Here is a 19,252-nt window from a genome sequence, read left to right as displayed (position 1 = left end):
TGTGTCTTCGTTGGTCATTCTTGTATTATGATAACCAGAATTAGCCACACAACTTCAGCTACTGCCTGCCTGCTTCATAAATATTTCAATATCTTTCAATCTTCCATTTTGCACTCTACCAGAACCAATGGCTTTCTATGCCTTTTAACATTTTTTGTTATTTTACTTGTCTTTACAGATTTTTGTTTAAACACCCACATTTTAATAATTGTATTTATTTTGTTACTTATTATTTGAGTGAAATCAAAGATTCAGCTTTTCAGTGTTAATCATCACCGACCACATATCATCCCACTTCAACAATCTGTTCAATTATGAAATTTATTACTATCATCCTTTGCTCTAGATGTGGCATTGAACAATTTGAAATTGTTCCCTGTGCATCCTAGTTCTGATGTTAATATGTATTTAAAATCTGTTTTTGTGTTCATTCTGGAAGGCTGGAAAATGCCTATTTAGTTTGGTTTCCTAGTGAATTCTATACCCTTGTTGTTTATTCATGTTAGATATTATTCTAGTCTGTGGGCACAGTATCAACCAAAATGCTTTAATTGTTATTTTTGTTTTGTGAAGAATAACTCAATCAAGTTAAGCAAATCCTGATTTTATTCAGCCTTATTTTTTCTCAGATAAGGCTCCCAACTCCACCCATGGTTCATATGAACCCCAAAGCTCTGACAGTCCAGGTTTCCTGGAAGCCCTGTCAGTGAAGTTCACGTTTTCTTTTATTACTTCATTCTGTTTAGAATTTTGTAGACCTAGAGCTTTGGAAATGTGTTTAAATTTTTGTCCCAAATTAGAAAAAAAAAGAGTACTGGCAAGTTGAGAATATATGCCGATTAAATGCAGACGTCCATGTAAATTGATAGCAGGGCCCAAGTGCTCTACATTAAGGTCTAGTTGTTATAGTAATGACCTTCGTTCCATTAGAAGTGGGAATGTTTGGTCATGATTACTCAAATGTTAATTCTGTTCTCAGCTCCTCAGAAATTGAAACAGCCCAACATTCCAGAAGTTTTACCTCACTCCGTTCAATACAGCCTAGGAAATTGGGATCACATACCTAAGCATTCATTCCCTTCAGAGGAATGTGGCTGCACTCTATCTTAAGTGTAGTTATGGCTGAGCAATTAGTGCTGGTCTTACCGGCAATATCCACATCCCAAAATAATTTGTACTTAAAAATGAGTGATTTTGGTTTTGCTTCCTATTTCATGGAAAGCTGTGGTACACAAAATTAATGTGCCTGTTATAAAATGTGACATTTTACTAACTTTGAAAATTCTTTAAGATGTCAAATATTCTTAATGAAACTCTTAACAATCTATCATGTCAAAGGATTTTTAAAAAATAACATTTTCAGCGCTGGTCAGTGCTTATTAAGCAACTCGTTTTAGAACTGTTTCAGTTTTGAAATGTTAGCTAAGGCAAGTAGTGTCATGTGCAATTCAAATGGCTCCAGAGTTGGTGCTGAAATGACCTAAATTAACTGAATGGAAATGCAACTGTGCTAAAATTACTCTTTAAATTATTTTTAAAATACAAAAATAACAGTGTGCACTAGCTGAGGTTAAGAACAAATAATAAAATATAAACTGGACCCTAAAACATAGGGCATAAATCTTTTTAATTGCTGTTGAATGATTGTAACTCCCTGGTTATTGTTGACAGATGCAGTTGTTCAATGAATGAACTCTTGATAAATGCAACTGATATATCCATCAGAATTTATGAATTCTAGCCCATTTTTGGTATAGAATTAATGCAAATATCTAGTGCCCTTGCTGACTTATTCCTTTTAACATAATTTCCTTTAATTCACTGAAAACCAGCTGATTGTAAGTTAATTCATTTTCAAGATGCAGTGTAGCCATGTCCTGTGAACATGGTTCTCTCTTCCTCCTAGATAAGATCTTACAATTGGCGAGTTCACAAAGTAATCTGTATTGTAAATTTTTGACAGTTTTTAGCTATTTTATATTTTAGTCATTTGTTGCTGGTTAATCTTTCTTGGATTAGCATTTTTGGAAAACAGTTGAAGATGCTGTAGAATGTTAAATTACATTACTTAACTTGTAATTGAAGTAAGGGAAATGCATTGTAAAATAATGACCTCTTGGTTGAGAATACCCAACCAGCATCCCACCCCTGCCCCCACCCATACTGAAGACATCCTGAGACAGTTGAGAGTGATTGTGGCTTGAGCTGGTTTCATTCACTATAAATTGATGTTTTGGCGTCTACCTTTATTGAAAGTTGCACAGTTCATAAATCAATCTTTCAGAACAATATCAGGTTGACATTTGAATACCTTTTGTGTGCTTTTCCGAACCAAACCAGAATTCGTGATTGTTAACAGTTTATGTATTTCTGTTGCTGATTTCCCTTCAGGTGCAGCATGTGGTGTCTCAGAATTGTGATGGGCTACATTTACGAAGCAGTTTACCTAGAAAAGCACTTTCAGAACTGCATGGAAATATGTACATAGAGGTAAGGTAATAGAGGGTACTGAGAGCATATTCTAATGTCATTCTCTCAATCTTTACAATTTATAATTTATATTAGATATAAATGGTCTTTTGTTTATTCTCTTAAGATTAGTTACAATGATCAGTTTGTAATTGTTTTGAGCTTTTGCATGGCCTTTACCACAGCAAGAAGTCAGTTACTGCAGTAGGAAATATAATTGATTTTTTTTTTGAAAATCAGCTGTCTTCAGTGTTCACCTACTTACATTTTTATAATCTCCAGATGGTTATCTGGCTTGTGTATTCATCGTAAATCCTGAAACTGGAGCCAGTTTTTATCCTGTTATTGCTTCAGTTGAGATTAATTAACTTTGGTTACGTGGAGGGAGAAGACGATTGGCATTGAGGGGAATGCTTGTTAGAGTCGTAGGGCACTACAGTACAGAAACAGACCCTTCATCCCTTCTTGTCTATTCTGAACTATTATTCATTATCATCCCATCAACCTACACCTCGGCCATAGCCTTCCATACCCCTCCCATCCATGTACCTGTCCAAATTTCTCTTAAATGCTGAAGTCGAATTTACATCCACTTCTTCTGCTGGAAGCAGGTTCCACAGGTTCCCCTTCAGGTTCCCTTAAATATTTCACCTTTCACCTTTAACCTATTACCTCTAGTTCTAGTCTCTCACAACCTCAATGAAAAAAGTCTGCTTGCATTTACCCTAACTATGTCCCTCATAAGTTTGTATGAATCTTTCTAAATTTTACAAAGCAAGAATATAAAATAGTTTATTTTTCCGGAAAGGATAAAATTGAGTAAAAATGTCAAAAGTGCACTGAAGCAGAAATAATAACAATTTAAGTCTTGGTGATAGAATGGGCCGAACCTTTTACTTTTGAACAATCTAGGAATTACTATTAAAATATTCGCAATCTTGGTAGTTCTGTCACAGTTCCAGTGACCCGAGATTGATTCTAAGCTCCTATGTTGCCTACATGGAGTTTGTGTATTCTTCCTGTGAGCATGTATTATCCCAGGTGTTAACATTTCCTCCCATGTGCCATGCTTGTTTGGGTAGTTGGCTGATATAATTTACCTCTAACATGTATGGCTGGTGGAAGAATTGGTCAGGGTAAAGTGGGGTGGGGGGTGGTGCATCTCATATTTTCACAAAATGATGGATCTGTGCATGGTGGGGTCTATTAGATGTGCAAAGTTCAGAAGTTGCCAACAATAAATAACTGGGCCCAGAACACACTTACTCTTATGACTGGAGTCGTCTTTTTAAAATTTATTTATTGTGTTACACCATGGAATAGACCTCCCGGGCCTTCAAGTCATGCAATCCCCCAATTTAATCCTAGCCTAATCATGGAAAAATTTACAACGACCAATTAACCTACCAACCGGTACATATTTGGACTGTGGGAGGAGATTGGAGTACCCAGAGGAAGCCCACCCGGTCACAGGGAGAACATACAAACTCCTTACAGACAGTGGCAGGAATTGAACCCAAGTAGCTGGTACTGTAAAATGTTTGCTAGCCACTATGTTACCATGCCACCCACAGTGCACAAGTGGACTGGTTCTGCCCTGATCTAAACTGAAACAGATGGAGCAACATACTCACATGTTCCATTTTACCTGTACACGAGGAGAGCAGCATTATCCCTGTCACCCACACTGTTCTGAAGTCAAAACAGAAAATTGCTATTTTTATACAGAATTGGCTTATCAATTATGGATATTGACCATTTGGTAAATTTTATATGTTTAACTTCCTTACTTGCAAGATCAATCGCCATGCATAATAGAGGTGTTAAAAGTCAATCGAAACTTCAAGCTGACAACAGATGAAATTTTGAAGTTAGTAAAGCAATAATCCCTTAGTTGTTACATGTGTTTCACATTCTTCCATTATTCATATCTCACCTATCTCCAGCACCCTCTATTAAATAAAGGCAAGCTATGTTCTGGGTTGATTGCTTACTGCCATTGTCATTCTCACCTTATCTGTCTGCAATAGCCAAGATTGTCTCCGGTGGTGTCACTTCAAAGAGCTCATTTGACCACAACTGCCAGAGGCTGTGCTTGCCTGGGTATTGTCTTTAACCCTTGCCTTACTGTAACTTCCACAGATCAACAGGGGAGTAGCTGAAAAAATTGTTTTCCTTCCTTTTGAGATTTAAAGGATAATTTCAGATTATCCAGCACTGAAACAGGTCCCTCAACCCAGCTCATCCATGTTTACCAAGTGGCCTCCCTAAGCTTGTCTCATTTGTCTGCATTTGGTCCATATCCTTCTAAAACTTTCCTATCCATGCACAGTACCTGTCAATTGAGGGGTGCTTTGCCAACACCTCTCTGTTTCTTATGTGCCCATCAGTTCCATCAGCCACAGAGTATTTCAAAGTTCAAAGTAAATTTGTATCAAGGAATATATATGTCACCATATACTACCCTGAAATTCATTTTCTTGCAGGCATTCACAGTAGAACAAAGAAATAAAATCAATAAAACACTACACACGAAGACTGACAAACAATGTGCAAAAGAAGGCAAACTGCGCTAAACAAACAAATCAATAAATAATACTGGGAACATGAAATCTTCCCTGGGCAATTTTCACGAAATTTAAAAAGTTGTCTTGTAAGATACTGGCTTTTTAAATTTTATGTTCTTCCTGTGTTAAAGAGACTCTGAAACTTCAATGTTTATGGACTTCCTCTTAGCAGAGATATTGGCAAATGTCTCAATATGTTACTTCCTTTCATGGTGTGGTTTTTGCAGGTTTGCACATACTGCTCCCCTAACCGAGAATACATTCGTCTGTTTGATGTTACTGAACGCACATCACTACACAGGCACAATACTGGAAGAAAATGTCACAAATGTGACAGTGAGCTGCGAGACACAATTGTGCACTTTGGTGAAAAGGGAACGCTGGAGCAGCCACTGAACTGGAAGGGAGCAGCCGAGGCAGCCAAGAAAGCTGATGTCATCATTTGCCTTGGATCCAGTTTAAAGGTTAAGCATTGTTTTCCAGAAATTTCCTTTGTCACTTCAGATGCTGAATGAACTTTAATTGCTTTTGAACTTTTCATGCCACACCCCATTGTATATTTTGTACAAATAATTGCTACATAGCTGGTTATGAATAAGGAGCTATCCCATCAAGTCTAAACAATTAAAAATTAGACTTTAAGGATTGTAAAATTGTTTAACAAGAGTACATGCACATATCTGCACAATCTTGAATTGAGTCAGAGGAAACTGAATCAATCAGGGCCTTCAATAGTGAATTAATTAACAGAATTTTCAGAGCGACACAAAAATAGACAATGGGATTACTGAAATAGACTATAGGAAGCCAGAATAAATTCTATGTGGTAAATGGTCACTACTTGTGTCATTACAATTCTTATTAACCTCTTATTCTGGTTCTTTTAGCTAAAGGCTCAGAATCAGTATTCTATAATGTTGTGGTTTGCAACGCAGAGTGTAAGCTTGTTTAAATGACAATCATATTGCCATTTTGATTTGGACAGGACTGTTACTTAACCATCTTGATAGTGGGTCACCTCTATTCGGTTGTGATCATTCTGCATTCTTAGTAAGAGATATTGTTATGAAAGCATACAAATGTTGCCACTTGTACTAGTTTTGGCAACAACGATTGCCAGTTTATGGTAGCTGCAGACTGAATTTTTTTTCTTTTGATATGAATGGCAGTACCACATTCAGCCTTTCATTTTTCCCCCAATGCATTTGATCATGTGATCTGTGCTACCCTCTTGAGCTATTGAGACGCAAACAACAGGAGTTCTGCAGATGCTGGAAATTCAAGCAACACACATCAAAGTTGCTGGTGAACGCAGCAGGCCAGGCAGCATCTCTAGGAAGGGGTGCAGTCGACGTTTCAGTCCGAGACCCTTCGTCAGGACTAACTGAAGCAAGAGTGAGTAAGGGATTTGAAAGTTGGAGGGGGAGGGGGAGATCCAAAATGATGGGAGAAGACAGGAGGGGGAGGGATAGAGCCAAGAGCTGGACAGGTGATAGGCAAAAGGGATAGAAGAGGATCATGGGACAGGAGGTCCGGGAAGAAAGACAAAGGGGGGGGCCTAGAGGATGGGCAAGAGGTATATTCAGAGGGACAGAGGGAGAAAAAGGAGAGTGAGAGAAAGAATGTGTGCATAAAAATAAGTAACAGATGGGGTACGAGCGGGAGGTGGGGCCTAGCGGAAGTTAGAGAAGTCGATGTTCATGCCATCAGGTTGGAGGCTACCCAGACGGAATATAAGGTGTTGTTCCTCCAACCTGAGTGTGGCTTCATCTTTACAGTAGAGGAGGCTGTGGATAGACATGTCAGAATGGGAATGGGATGTGGAATTAAAATGTGTGGCCACCGGGAGATCCTGCTTTCTCTGGCGGACAGAGCGTAGATGTTCAGCAAAGCGGTCTCCCAGTCTGCGTCAGATATAAAAGGCCACATCGGGAGCACCGGACGCAGTATATCACCCCAGTCGACTCACAGTTGAAGTGTTGCCTCACCTGGAAGGACTGTTTGGGGCCCTGAATGGTGGTAAGGGAGGAAGTGTAAGGGCATGTGTAGCACTTGTTCCGCTTACACGGATAAGTGCCAGGAGGGAGATCAGTGGGGAGGGATGGGGGGGACGAATGGACAAGGGAGTTGTGTAGGGAGCGATCCCTGCGGAATGCAGAGAGAGGGGGGGAAGGAAAGATGTGCTTAGTGGTGGGATCCCGTTGGAGGTGGCGGAAGTTACGGAGAATAATATGTTGGACCCGGAGGCTGGTGGGGTGGTAGGTGAGGACCAGGGGAACCCTATTCCTAGTGGAGTGGCGGGAGGATGGAGTGAGAGCAGATGTACGTGAAATGGGGGAGATGCGTTTAAGAGCAGAGTTGATAGTGGAGGAAGGGAAGCCCCTTTCTTTAAAAAGGGAAGACATCTCCCTCGTCCTAGAATGAAAAGCCTCATCCTGAGAGCAGATGCGGCGGAGACGGAGGAATTGCGAGAAGGTGATGGTGTTTTTGCAAGAGCCAGGGTGAGAAGAGGAATAGTCCAGATAGCTGTGAGAGTCAGTAGGCTTATAGTGGACATCAGTGGATAAGCTGTCTTCAGAGACAGAGACAGAAAGATCTAGAAAGGGGAGGGACCCCACTTCCTCCAAACTAAAGGTGTAGCTATGGGCACCCGTATGGGTCCTAGCTATGCCTGCCTTTTTGTTGGGTTTGTGGAACAATCTATGTTCCGTGCCTATTCTGGTATCTGTCCCCCACTTTTCCTTCGCTACATCAACGACTGCATTGGCGCTGCTTCCTGCACGCATGCAGAACTCGTTGACTTTAATAACTTTGCCTCCAACTTTCGCCCTGCCCTCAAGTTTACCTGGTCCATTTCCGACACCTCCCTCCCCTTTCTAGATCTTTCTGTGTCTGTCTCTGGAGACAGCTTATCCACTGATGTCTACTATAAGCCTACTGACTCTCACAGCTATCTGGACTATTCCTCTTCTCACCCTGTCTCTTGCAAAAACGCCATCCCCTTCTCGCAATTCCTCCGTCTCCGCCACATCTGCTCTCAGGATGAGGCTTTTCATTCTAGGACGAGGGAGATGTCTTCCTTTTTTAAAGAAAGGGGCTTCCCTTCCTCCACTATCAACTCTGCTCTTAAACGCATCTCCCCCATTTCACGTACATCTGCTCTCACTCCATCCTTCCGCCACCCCACTAGGAATAGGGTTCCCCTGGTCCTCACCTACCACCCCACCAGCCTCCGGGTCCAACATATTATTCTCCGTAACTTCCGCCACCTCCAACGGGATCCCACCACTAAGCACATCTTTCCTTCCCCCCCCTCTCTGCATTCCGCAGGGATCGCTCCCTACACAACTCCCTTGTCCATTCGTCCCCCCCATCCCTCCCCACTGATCTCCCTCCTGGCACTTATCCGTGTAAGCGGAACAAGTGCTACACATGCCCTTACACTTCCTCCCTTACCACCATTCAGGGCCCCAAACAGTCCTTCCAGGTGAGGCAACACTTCAACTGTGAGTCGACTGGGGTGATATACTGCGTCCGGTGCTCCTGATGTGGCCTTTTATATCCGACGCAGACTGGGAGACCGCTTTGCTGAACATCTACGCTCTGTCCGCCAGAGAAAGCAGGATCTCCCGGTGGCCACACATTTTAATTCCACATCCCATTCCCATTCTGACATGTCTATCCACGGCCTCCTCTACTGTAAAGATGAAGCCACGCTCAGGTTGGAGGAACAACACCTTATATTCCGTCTGGGTAGCCTCCAACCTGATGGCATGAACATCGACTTCTCTAACTTCCGCTAGGCCCCACCTCCCCCTCGTACCCCATCTGTTACTTATTTTTATGCACACATTCTTTCTCTCACTCTCCTTTTTCTCCTTCTGTCCCTCTGAATATACCTCTTGCCCATCCTCTGGGTCCCCCCCCCTTTGTCTTTCTTCCCGGACCTCCTGTCCCATGATCCTCTCCTATCCCTTTTGCTTATCACCTGTCCAGCTCTTGGCTCTATCCCTCCCCCTCCTGTCTTCTCCTATCATTTTGGATCTCCCCCTCCCCCTCCAACTTTCAAATCCCTTGCTCACTCTTGCTTCAGTTAGTCCTGACGAAGGGTCTCGGCCTGAAATGTCGACTGCACCTCTTCCTAGAGATGCTGCCTGGCCTGCTGTGTTCACCAGCAACTTTGATGTGTGTTGCTTGAGCTATTGAGAGTTGCCTTTAATTAAGAAAACTTTTAGGTATTGGTCACAAATACTTGTTGGGTTTGTTTTTTGTCTCGCAATTCAAGTTTGTGGAGAATGAATTTTTGGATGTGTATTGAGTGTTTTGGCCCAAATGATCGTAATGTTTTTCCTTCAGTTACAGATTGAACTTTCATTCTGCAAACAATTAAAATTTAAAATGAGCCAAGTACATCAAGCTACTTTAGTTCATACTAACATTTCTTTGTTTCAGGTTCTTAAAAAGTATTCATGTCTTTGGTGTATGAGCCGAGTCCCTCACAAAAGACCGAAACTTTATATAGTAAACCTGCAGGTAAGAACTAAACTTCTTGTGTAAAGTAGATGTCAGGTTACTTTGAGTCATAAAGCTGCACAAGCTAAACTGGCTAAAGATATCTGATTTCTTCTTTAGAGGTGTGGTTTGTAACATTTTACTGATAACTAGTGTTTGTATTCCAGTGTTTGTATTCCATTAACAGGTGTAAGTTTAAATTTTAGTTTTATAGTTTGAGCACATAGTCTTACTGTCATAATCCAGAATTCTACACTGCCTAGCTAAATATAACAATTATAGTGCCATACTGTCATTTACTTTATCTCTTTAAATTGCTTTTGATTAAAGTTGACCATCACATAACATCAGTTTTCCAACAGTATTGTCGTGGACTATGTTTTTTTTTGTGTGGGATTGATTGTGTGTCCAAAATGGCTAAAAGTGTAATATGCCTTGGGAATGGTATACGTGTGATAAATATTGAAGCCAATCTGGGGGAATCCTTGAAATGGATTCTGTTTTTTTTTGGTCACCAGGTAACTGGAAGTGAACATTTATTTGCTGGTGGGAAAGAAGCAACCTTTGATAGTGACCACCCTCTTATTATTGAACATGGTATACATTTACATTTAATTCCAAGGCAATTTTTAAAAGTCATCACTTAATTTTGGCAACTGTATTTGAATACTGATTGCCACTTTCATATTGGTGAACACTGCAGTGTTAATTTCACTGCAGTTAAAAACATGCTTCAGTGTTTTATCTTTGCTGTGCTTCACCTGCTGCTTTGCCTTTGGACATGCATGCCGTGCATTGCATTGTCAAAGAATCACTTTTCAACATTAGCAGGACTTGAAGCAATGTTGGGCAAGCCCGACCATAAACGTAGAGTTATGTCCTAATTCCATCTCTAACGTTCTGAGAGCTCAGTCAGGTTGAATCAAATGATGTATGAAGTGGTGATGTGCTGGACTCTGAAATGAGTTTAATGCCACTTTCCCTCTTACCAATGCAGTACCATTATAACATGTGACCCTGTCATCAGCTCTCTCAATGTTCGAGGTTCCAGGTACATTTATTATCAAAGTATGTATGCAGTATATGACTCTGAGATTCGTCTTCTCCAGACAGACACAAAACAAAGAAAACACTAATGTATGGAAACCCTTCAAAGAAAAACATTGTGCCCTGTGCACAAAAAAAAACAAATCACATAAACAGCAACAAGAACATCAACCCCCCCACCACACACAAAAAAAACAAATCACATAAACAGCAACAAGAACATCAACCCCCCCACCACACACAAAAAAAACAAATCACATAAACAGCAACAAGAACATCAACCCCCCCACCACACACAAAAAAAAACAAATCACATAAACAGCAACAAGAACATCAACCCTCCCCACCACACACAAAAAAAACAAATCATGCAAATGGCAACAAGAACATCAAACCATCCCCCACCCTGAGCCTGATCTTGCATCAACATCCCTTATTTAGACCTCAAAACCTTATATCTCCTCTTAACAATGTGCTTATTCTCATTACCTCAACACATCACTTTAGAAAATAGCCTGAGAAAAAGTAGGCAATACAGCTGTTCAAGTCTGACTGCTGGGCCATGGCTGATCCTCTAGTTTACACCCCTGCATCCCTAAATTCTCTGACTTCCTTGATGTTCAATATTCTCTGAATGACTTTATCTTCAGAATTCTATTACCAACAGTGGACTTAATTTCAAAAGCTTTACATTTGTTTTAATGCAGTTTAACACACACAAAAAATAGTAGAGTGGATTGTTGTCTTGGTTCATTTATCCCCAGTTTAATGGTAACTTAATTTACCCCTGACAGACTCCTTCTTATTTAGGTCTAAGACACAACTGTGAAGTACCTTGTTGCTTTATATTTTAAAAACACTTTGCAAGCTGTAATTTGGTGCTTCTCTCTCATTTTTTTTTTACAGTGGACACCAAAAGATGATGTAGCTACACTCAAGATTCATGCAAAATGTGATGATGTTATGCAGCTGCTGTTGGAAGAACTCTGTCTTGAAATTCCACCCTATGATAGGTATGTTTCACTTTCACTATTTCTTCCTGCACTTGAACCGTCTCTTGCACCTTCATTTTTTCCAGACTATTTTTACGACGTTTAACTTGAATACACCCTTTCATATCCTGTATGCCCATTGACTCATTCTTAGATCAAAAGATCTCAGACCACTTCCTTTTATTCCTTACATTCCACCACTTATTCCACCATTTCATACAGTACTGTTGAAAAGTCCCATATATAAATATATATATATATAGCTATGGTCCCTGAGACTTTTGCACAGTACTGTGTTTGTCAATGTGGAGTGGAGACAAATTTGTAAATCTGGCAGGAGCAGAAGATGTGGGGAATGGCGAGGGTGGAGTGCCGCAGGAGGGATGTGGGACAGGTGGCAGAGAAGGAATGTCCAGAGTGAGTGGTGGTATAGGGGCAGACACACCCAGCCCTGAGACACCAGGCAAGGTAATTTGATTCCAAACAATTGGTTTATTCATCATTACAGAATGTTTCTCTGGTGCTCGCTGCTCCCTCCTCTCTCCCTTCCCCTTTTCCCAACTATGATTCCCCTCCCCCTGCCCCCTTCCCACTCTCAGTCCACAATAAAGACCCATATCAGAATCAGGTTTATCATCACTCACCTCTCACTGTCATGACATTTGTACAGTGCAATACATAAAATGACTACAATACTATGCAAAAGTCTTAGGCACTCTAGCTATATGTATGTGCCTAAGATTTTTGCACAGTACTGTAGATTTCTTGTCAGTTACCTCTACCAAGTTTTCCCCTTTGTTCATCAAGTGAAACGTCATGTTAGTCAGCATTCTACATTCCCTCGCTTCTTTTCTTTCTGACCTTGTACCTTGCGGTCTTGTTTATAATGAACTTGCCAACCTTCAATATCCCCACCAAATTCCTGGCTTCTATGCTAGCTATAGCCATGTTAGAGCGATTTTTGGGTTTAGGACATATACATTTAGCAATTGACTTTGAGTACCAGTCTTCATATCTGAAAATGTTTTGTGGATTTAATTTGGAGTGCAGCTCAGAGCAATGGGTTCCTAAAAGCCATGAATCTTACACCAGACAATGTTGATTAAAGTTCATTTGGACGTCTGTGGTGTGGATGCAGATGTGGAGGTGTGAAGGTTGTGTGCAGTTTAAAAAAAAAGTATTGTCCATACATTGTAAATATGGAGTTGTCCTTTGGTGTTTATCACATAAAATATCGAGCCGCATGTTGGAGATGCCAGACCTTTTGACCGAAAACGTCTCCGTATGATGGCTGCTGTACCTTGTTTTGTGGAATAAAGAAGCTGCTTTGTATCTACCAGCACTTTTCTCCAGTGACTTCATTCATGCAACAACAAGTTTAGATAGAGTATGGAGTTTCCTCTCTCATTACTGTTGTGCTGTCTTTAAAAAATGATTTAAATGGATTCCTGAAATCAAACGCCACCCTCAGGTACAAAAAACTGAATACTGGAAGAATTTAGTAGATCAAGCAGCATCTGTGAGGGCAAATTGTGTAAGTTGGCATTTTGGGTTGAGACTCTGCATCAGAGCTGTGAAGGAATGGAATAGACTGCCAGCACATACTAGTATGGGGGGGGGGGTTTGGTTGAGGCAGAGGGATGGAGCATTGTGTGGAGGGGTTGGCAGGCAAATGGAGCTGCAGGGGGAGGCAGGAAAGGAGGGAGGGGTGGTCCTGGATGATGGGGGACGGTGCTTGATCGGTAGATGAAATAAAAATGGTGGAGGGAAAGAGAAGAATGAATGGAAGAAGAGTAGGTGGACAGATGAGGGTGTGAGAGAGAAGAGCATGGAGATGTGCGTTATCTGAAACTGAAAAATTGAATACTGGTAGCGTTGGGTTGCAAGTGTGGGTAGATGTAAGATGTTATTCTTCCAATCTGTGTTTGGCTTCTTTGTAACAGTGGAAAGGCTGAGGATGGGCCGGTTGGTGTGGGAGTGGGAAGTAGAGTGAAAATGACATGCTACCGGACTCTCCAAATGCAGTCAAAATGCAGATTCTTCACAAGAAGCTCCTACATGATTTTGCCATTGTACAGGAGGCCCTATTGCGAGCTCAGAATGCAGTAGATCAGGTGTGCCTCAACTGGAAGGATTGTTTCCCGTCTCTTTTGTGTTCAAACTACCCTCAAGAATTTTGTCTTTAAATATTAGTTCCTCTTCACCAAATCTTCTTTTCTTTGATGTTTTACCTCTAAAATCCTGAACTACCTTTTTTGTAATACTTGAACTAAACAGTCACGAGAATATACAGACTTTGATATAACCAACCACAATCCTTTCCTTTGTTATGCAGCTCAATGAGACTGTCCTCAATTTGTTGCACTGTCAAATATCCAGTTACAAACAACATTATCAATGCCAATTACCTCCTCAGATGCATGAGGATGCTTCTCTTCTGCATTTATATGATACTTCTGGGATGTGTTGCCTTAATCAGCACATTCTACTTGTGGACTTTGGCCGCAATCAAAATGTATAACCCTTAGTTAAGCTTTGAACTTTTGATTCTCTCCATCACAAGGATAGCTCACTTCTACCATTATTGCCCAACATGCATCTTCCCACAGCTCACCTGTGACGAAAGTCTGTATTTGAATATGCAGTTGACACAGTACAAATATTTCTGCGGTCACTTGACATCCTGTCGCACTGCAGCCACAAATTTTATTGTTGAAACTCTGTCTATATCCTGTTAAACTCCAAATCCTGTTAACTCATCGCCTCAGTTTGTTAATCACACTGGCTTCCAAGGGTGGTATGACTCAATTTAAAACAATATCTCTGTGTTTAAATCCATTTATTGCATTGCCTCTCCTGACTTGTTACCTCTTTCAGTCTTCCACCAAACCTGATTTCTTGTGTACCATCCTCTTTTATCCCAGTAACAGCAGTGGCTGCTTCTGCTATCAAGGTTCTAACTATGGAAGTGCCTTTCTCTCCACCCCCCCCCCTTTGAGCTATTGATCATATCACCTTTGGATTTGTGATCATTATTTGCTCAAACTGAAGTGTTTCATATTGATTTAAAATAAGAATTTGAGGGCCATTGTAGGGCAACTAAATGATTAAAGGATTTGCTATTTTTAATAGTGGCATTATAAATCTTTTATCAGCTTCTTTGCCTGTATTGCTATTGAAGCCTTCCTTTCATCACTCCCCCACCCCTCACAAGTTGGGGAAGTGAGGCATCTGAATCCAAAGGCAGGAGATCCACCTCTGGTTTCTTGTTCTAATGGCCACTCTTTTGAGAGTGACTGTTAACCCTGGGATGGAGAGGACATTTTACAACTATTATTGTCACTAGACATGCACGCCTTCAGTAGGCAACTTTAGAACACACTCAGCAGCAGAAATCTGGGCCTGCTCTTCCTTCTATACCCTGAGATTGGGAGCAAATGTAGTGGCATCATTGAGGCTGGCTAACGCTGCAAAGGGGGAGCTCACTTGGACCATTCTAATTCACTTACTAGCTGTGGAACTGATGGATTGCTTTGATTTTTTGTGCATGATACTTAGAATGATTAAAACTGAGATGGTTGCCTATTAATATCTGTAAATGACTTTCACTCTTGATCTCTGTTTCTCCTCAAGGTCGAAAGATCCTATTTTCAGTCTAGCTACTCAACTGAGGCCAGGAGAAGAAAACAGTCATAGTCGTAAACTACTAACCAAGGACAGCCCAGGAAGTGTGGGCTCCACTGTCTCAGGTGGTTGGTATGGCAAAGGTTGTGCAAAAGGCAGAAGAAGGAAGAGAGTCTAATCAGGGAATCATGATGCTCAATGTTTACATCTTGAATCTTTTTCCCCTCCTTCCCCATATGAACATCTTTGGGAAGGAGCAGAATCAACAGCAGATTTCTGCAAATCCTGATGCCAGTACTGCAGGGTCAGGAGGCTCTGCTGACCAGAACATCATTCTCACATGTCCCATTGGTTCAGAATACCACCCCTACCTCTTGACATGGGTACCAGTCTGTTAACAGATGATCAGGCTGTTACCAATGCAGTTGGACCATTAAATTTCAAACCAGTGGGATACAATTTTAACATCGTGATATTTAGTTACTGACCTTTCAGTGTGATGTGGAATAAAACGTTCCCAAGAAATATCTTTCGTAACTTGCATAGGGAAGTATTACAGGATTGTGCATCACTTTTAACTTTAGACAAAGTATTGAAAATACACCATTTTTGATTATTGTCCCCTTACTATCGATGAGAATGCTTCTTCCTGTGCACCCTGATCTAAAAGCAATGTTTTTTTAAATGCATCAACACAATGGCTTGGAACAATTAATCTTCCACTGACTATCAGAGAGAACTTTGCACAATTATTTTCAAGCCATGTACTCTAGGTATGTAGCATACATCCACTCTTTTTTTCCTGCAGTAACAACACAAGGTCTAGATGAAGAAGGTGCACTTTCTATCAGTTCTGCACCCACTTTAAAAATAAAAATATCTCCAATTATTGTCCATCATTATTTGTTACAAAATGTATAAGAACTGAGAAAGAACCCAGTGATGTTCTAAAAATTTTCAATGCAGTCAGTTTATTTATTGTGCTCAAGGACCAGAATGAGCAGAAAATCTAGATCTATAATGGTAAATTGTTTTTTTAAAACATACAAAGTAGTGTAATAATGACTCTCACCAAACTCAATTAGTGACTTCCTGATATATCAGCCTGTTCTTTTATTGGAAACTAACAACTTGGTCCAACCAACTTAAACTAAAAGCACTGAAATTATAGCTGAGTGCCAAAGTAGCTTTTTTAAGTATAATAACTTGTGTCAGAAGGCATTACTTGTACAATTACAGTTTTATCTGCAGAACACAAACTTTCAACCACTTTCCATCGGTCATGGCATCAGAGCAGGTGAAGCAGAAAACCTGTTTATAGCTATTACGGTGCTCTGAAAGATTAGTTTTAAAGTTTAGAGAATAAATAAGATAAATCTTGAGTATATTTGCACTAAAATATATTTCAATTTACAATGCCATTTGTATGTCTTTGTTTACTTTTATTACACATTTGGACTACTTTGTGAATTTTCGGTCACCACTTTTACACAGGGATTTTTCTAATGATTGCTCGCTTTTCTAGTCTTACTAATATTTCTCATTGTTAGAGATCTCTGGTATGCTTCTTTATGGTTTACTGTGACGTTTCAAGCTAAGCTGTTGATGGATTGATCGATTAACAGCGACTTACCAGCCTCGCCTAATGCAATCCTTGATTTTTTTCAGCAGATAACTTGATACTAAATCATTATTATCTGTAGCTATGTAATAGGGATTGTTGTATGTATTTCATCAGGTTAAGCAAGGCACTTGCTAATGAACGCAAACTTTAAAGTAATACAATAATAAAGATAATTTGCAATGGGAGACAGGGGTATCCTTGTAAAAATGTTCTGTTAATAAGTATGAATACTGGAACATGGGAACTTTTGGATGAAGTTTTTGTTTGAGATCCCTAATTCTTCAGTTGTGTTGAATGCTTCTGTATGATTAGCCAAATCCTCGGGTCCAACAGTATGATTGTCTGGAGCAAAATAATTCTCCTTAATCATACTTTCTCTTTACAGTATGCTTTTTTATCAAAGAATCTTTGTTGCTCAGCTCTCGATTGTCCTTTTTCTTGTTCCAAATTGCAATGGAAAAATTGCTGTTTTGGGATCAATTTCTTAGCCATGAGACAACATGGAATGTTGTGGCTTATTTTTTAATACAATTTAAATCATATTTTACACCTAAACTATATGTGTAAAACGGGTATTTTTTTTGAGCTGTTAAATGGATTGAGTGTTGCTGTCCTGGCAGTTTAGGAACAAATTGAGAGTCAATATATCTAAAGTGATTTAATAGATTAAATGGTAAATAAAAAGCAAAATGCTGAAAATGCTCATCTTCTGAAATAGAAACATTAAATGCTTAAATCTCAACAGTGAGTGGATTAGATATCAATGTCCTGGAAATAAATGAACAGATAAATATAATATGTTGACTGTAGGCACTGCATTGACTGGAAATATCCTGCCAGTAATCAACTGGGAAAATGTGTATAGTATTAAAAGTTGCTGCTGTTTTTATCTGATTCTCTGGGTCATTTTTAAACACTTCCTGGTGGGTTAACCAATTCCGGCAAAACCTCAGTGTCTTCATGCATCTGATAACTTTATAGGTGAATTAACGTTATAGGTTAAAAAATGATGCGAAAGAGCTTTTGGCAAGGTTGCCAGGATGAGTTATAGGCTGATAAAGAGTTTGATAGAACCCTGGCCTCTGTCTTAAATGTGTTTCTGGGTTTGGTTTAAAAATGTTCGGCTTCCCAGCATTATCAATATATGCTTTCAAATATGCAAAAACAAAAGTAAGGTTCAAGTTAAGTTATACATTTGACAACTGAATTGCTCTACTGCTGTATCATTGGTAATGGGTTTGTCTTTCATATTTGTCAAGTGAAAAGGGTAAATATTTTCAAATGTAATATTTTCAAATGTGTGCCTACAGAATCCCTAACATAATGTGTATGATGGGATTTCATTCTCCAGAAGCACGAAAACTGAAAGTGCTGGGAAATGAACATACAATTAGTGACTTGCTGGTAGCCCAATTGTGGTTGCACTTTATTTAATACAAGTTGTTAATCATATTGCAACTGTAAGTATCATTTTTAAATAAACTAAATAGAGAGCTTGCATTTTTTTGTCCAGTGTAAATTATTTCTGTTTTCAGCTAGTGTAATCTGCATAAGTTTTTGTTTAACTACTTAAGCTGATAGCACATTCCATGTAACAAGTTGTCGCCTAGTTCGCCATTGAAGGCTGGCAGGATCCCTACTGGGAGTGTTTGATTCCTCTCCTAATTAATTAGCTTCAGATGACCCTGTAATTACAAACATGATTGCAGCCACAGATCCCTAGATGAGACCGGATGTCCACTTGGATGATTCGCTTTCTCTTATTGTTTTGTTCAAAATTAGCTGGGATGACCGTGGTGCAGAATGATCCCAAGTTCGAATCTGCCCGGCTCCTTGCACACTTTCCATCCATGCTGGGTTGAGCAACTTGGCTTCGTAAAAAAAAAAGTCAAATGCTATGGAAGTGGCAAATAAAAGCTGCCCGAAAAGGAACAATGACCACCATGCTGCAGTGGTTAGTGCTGCTACTTCATGGCTCTGACTTTGATTTAAATCTGACCTTGGCTACCGGCTGCACTGGAACTTTCCCATTGGGTTTTCCCATCATTCTTACCTGGCAAAGACATGCTGAGTGGGGGCGGGGGGGAGGGTTAATTGGCCTTGATAAATAGAAGGAAAAAGGAGTGCTACAAGATGAAGTAGATGGGAAGGCAAACATGAGGAAATCTAAGGCATCACCAGAAGAGGCTTCGCAGTTTTAATTCCATGTCCCATTCCCATTCTGATATGTCTATCCACGGCCTCCTCTACCGTAAAGATGAAGCCACACTCAGGTTGGAGGAACAACACCTTATATTCCATCTGGGTAGCCTCCAACCTGATGGCATGAACATTGACTTCTCAAACTTCCGCTAATGCCCCACCTCCCCCTCGTACCCCATCCGTTAATTATATGCACACACATTCTTTTTCTCTCT

General features: G+C 40.2%; 1 protein-coding gene across 1 annotated transcript in view; it reads left to right on the top strand.

The window, feature by feature from the left end:
- The window catches only part of sirt7 (sirtuin 7), a 34,551-nt gene extending 16,222 nt beyond the window's left edge, over positions 1-18,329 (top strand). Inside the window, exons 6-10 of the mRNA XM_063074512.1 lie at positions 2,392-2,490; positions 5,264-5,500; positions 9,489-9,569; positions 11,502-11,608; positions 15,221-18,329. Coding sequence (XP_062930582.1) covers positions 2,392-2,490; positions 5,264-5,500; positions 9,489-9,569; positions 11,502-11,608; positions 15,221-15,389 — 693 coding nt within the window. The 3' untranslated portion in view covers positions 15,390-18,329. The remainder of the gene's footprint in view (positions 1-2,391; positions 2,491-5,263; positions 5,501-9,488; positions 9,570-11,501; positions 11,609-15,220) is intronic.
- Positions 18,330-19,252: the final 923 nt, after the last annotated feature.

Source organism: Mobula hypostoma, chromosome 22, assembly GCF_963921235.1.
Source record: "Mobula hypostoma chromosome 22, sMobHyp1.1, whole genome shotgun sequence".
In the NCBI taxonomy this organism is placed as follows: domain Eukaryota; kingdom Metazoa; phylum Chordata; class Chondrichthyes; order Myliobatiformes; family Myliobatidae; genus Mobula; species Mobula hypostoma.
Note: the sequence above shows the minus strand (reverse complement) of the source record. Positions and strands in the feature narration are given on the sequence as shown.